This window comes from Anoplophora glabripennis, unplaced genomic scaffold (genome assembly GCF_000390285.2).
Source record: "Anoplophora glabripennis isolate ALB-LARVAE unplaced genomic scaffold, Agla_2.0 scaffold82, whole genome shotgun sequence".
In the NCBI taxonomy this organism is placed as follows: Eukaryota; Metazoa; Arthropoda; class Insecta; order Coleoptera; family Cerambycidae; genus Anoplophora; species Anoplophora glabripennis.
Genome location: NW_019416227.1, coordinates 1,282,543 through 1,283,947, shown reverse-complemented (window position 1 = coordinate 1,283,947; position 1,405 = coordinate 1,282,543). Strand labels below are relative to the sequence as shown.

General features: G+C 24.9%; 1 protein-coding gene across 3 annotated transcripts in view; it reads left to right on the top strand.

The window, feature by feature from the left end:
• The window catches only part of LOC108903484, a 30,201-nt gene extending 29,004 nt beyond the window's left edge, over positions 1-1,197 (top strand). For 2 of the 3 annotated variants that reach the window (XM_018705692.1, XM_018705693.1), the window contains one exon: positions 750-837. In XM_018705692.1, coding sequence (XP_018561208.1) covers positions 750-824 — 75 coding nt within the window. In that variant the 3' untranslated portion in view covers positions 825-837. Of the gene's footprint in view, positions 1-749 lie in introns of all 3 variants that reach the window. The other variant, XM_018705691.1, reaches the window with a different exon arrangement.
• Positions 1,198-1,405: the final 208 nt, after the last annotated feature.

Genomic DNA, 1,405 nt, shown 5'->3' with positions numbered 1-1,405 from the left:
GGAATTATTTTACTATTATTAAATAAATAAATGAAGCTATCGTTCATTTAAAAAGTTATTTCTTTTACATATTAAGGCAAAGTAAACTTGTTTTTTCAATATTTTGTTAGCTATTTAATTACGATTTAAATGTAAAATTAAAGTAAAAATTCACAAATTATTTTCAAATTATTATTTATTGTTAAAAGATTTAAAAAAGAATAAAAAGCATTTGAATTTATTACAAAATTCTTAAAATTAAAAAATAATAAAAATAATGCGGTCGATAAAATTACAATTTTAACTTCTTGAAATTTTAATATATAAAGCTTTTTTATTATATTTATTACCAAGTTTAAACAAAAAATTTTTTGCAACATAATTAAAATTAATTAAAAAAATATTAATCACAAACATTTTCAATAATAAATATAATGCAATATAATACAATTTAAAATTTAAAATTTTTTCTATTTTTATGAGAAATTTTTGACTCACGAGACGAGAGATGTCTTGTATTATGTTCCTTTAGACAATTTTACAATAATCTCGCAGATAGGACTTTTTTTGAGTAAAAATTTAATTTGCTTGGTCTATTAATGATTTGTACGTTTATGAATCGGAATACGTGTATCAATAATATTTGAAAAACTTTCCTACAATATTATTTTCTCAATTATCCGACATTAATATTTATATTTTCTTCAAATTACATTTATCTCCCGGTGATTCCCATTGGTTACGAGTTACATATAATATTTTTTTTTCAGTTGGAAGACTGGGGGGATCATAAAGATGTATGTCAGAAATACAAATCAAAAGCCACCCACAGCAATAAAACTTAGATTGTACTTAAGCTCGGCATCCTTCGTGTATTATATATTTCTCGCTTTGTGTTCATAATGTCAAACAAAGGGAAATGTTAGCAATAAATTATGTGATTTACATGCAATACTTCCAAAAATTGCAGATTAGTGACTTAAGCTGTAAGTATTACATTGTGATATTTGATCATAGAGCGTATCTGCTTAGATTAAGAGTTTATTTAATCGAAATGAAGTGCAATTTTCGTTTAGGTGCATGTAAAATGTATAATGTTGCTGTTACAAGCAAGAGTTTGTATTTTTTTTATTTTTCGTATAAAAAGAAAAATGTATTAACTGTGTAAGAAGATGTTTCAGTTGCGTTGCCAAAGAGTTAATAAATTTTTTCACTGCCGTGTTTTGTTTTATTTTCACCATAGTTTTACGGGAAACATTGTAATAGTTTCTAACTTTAGTTAAAAAGTTTATTTCACCTTGTGCAAAATAAGTCCTGCTTACAAGTCAGTAGGTCACTTGTGTTAGTAGCTACAAAATAATGTTTTGTGATAGTAGGCATTGAGTAGCAATGACATAATTTGTAGGTTATATCTCACATAGCAACC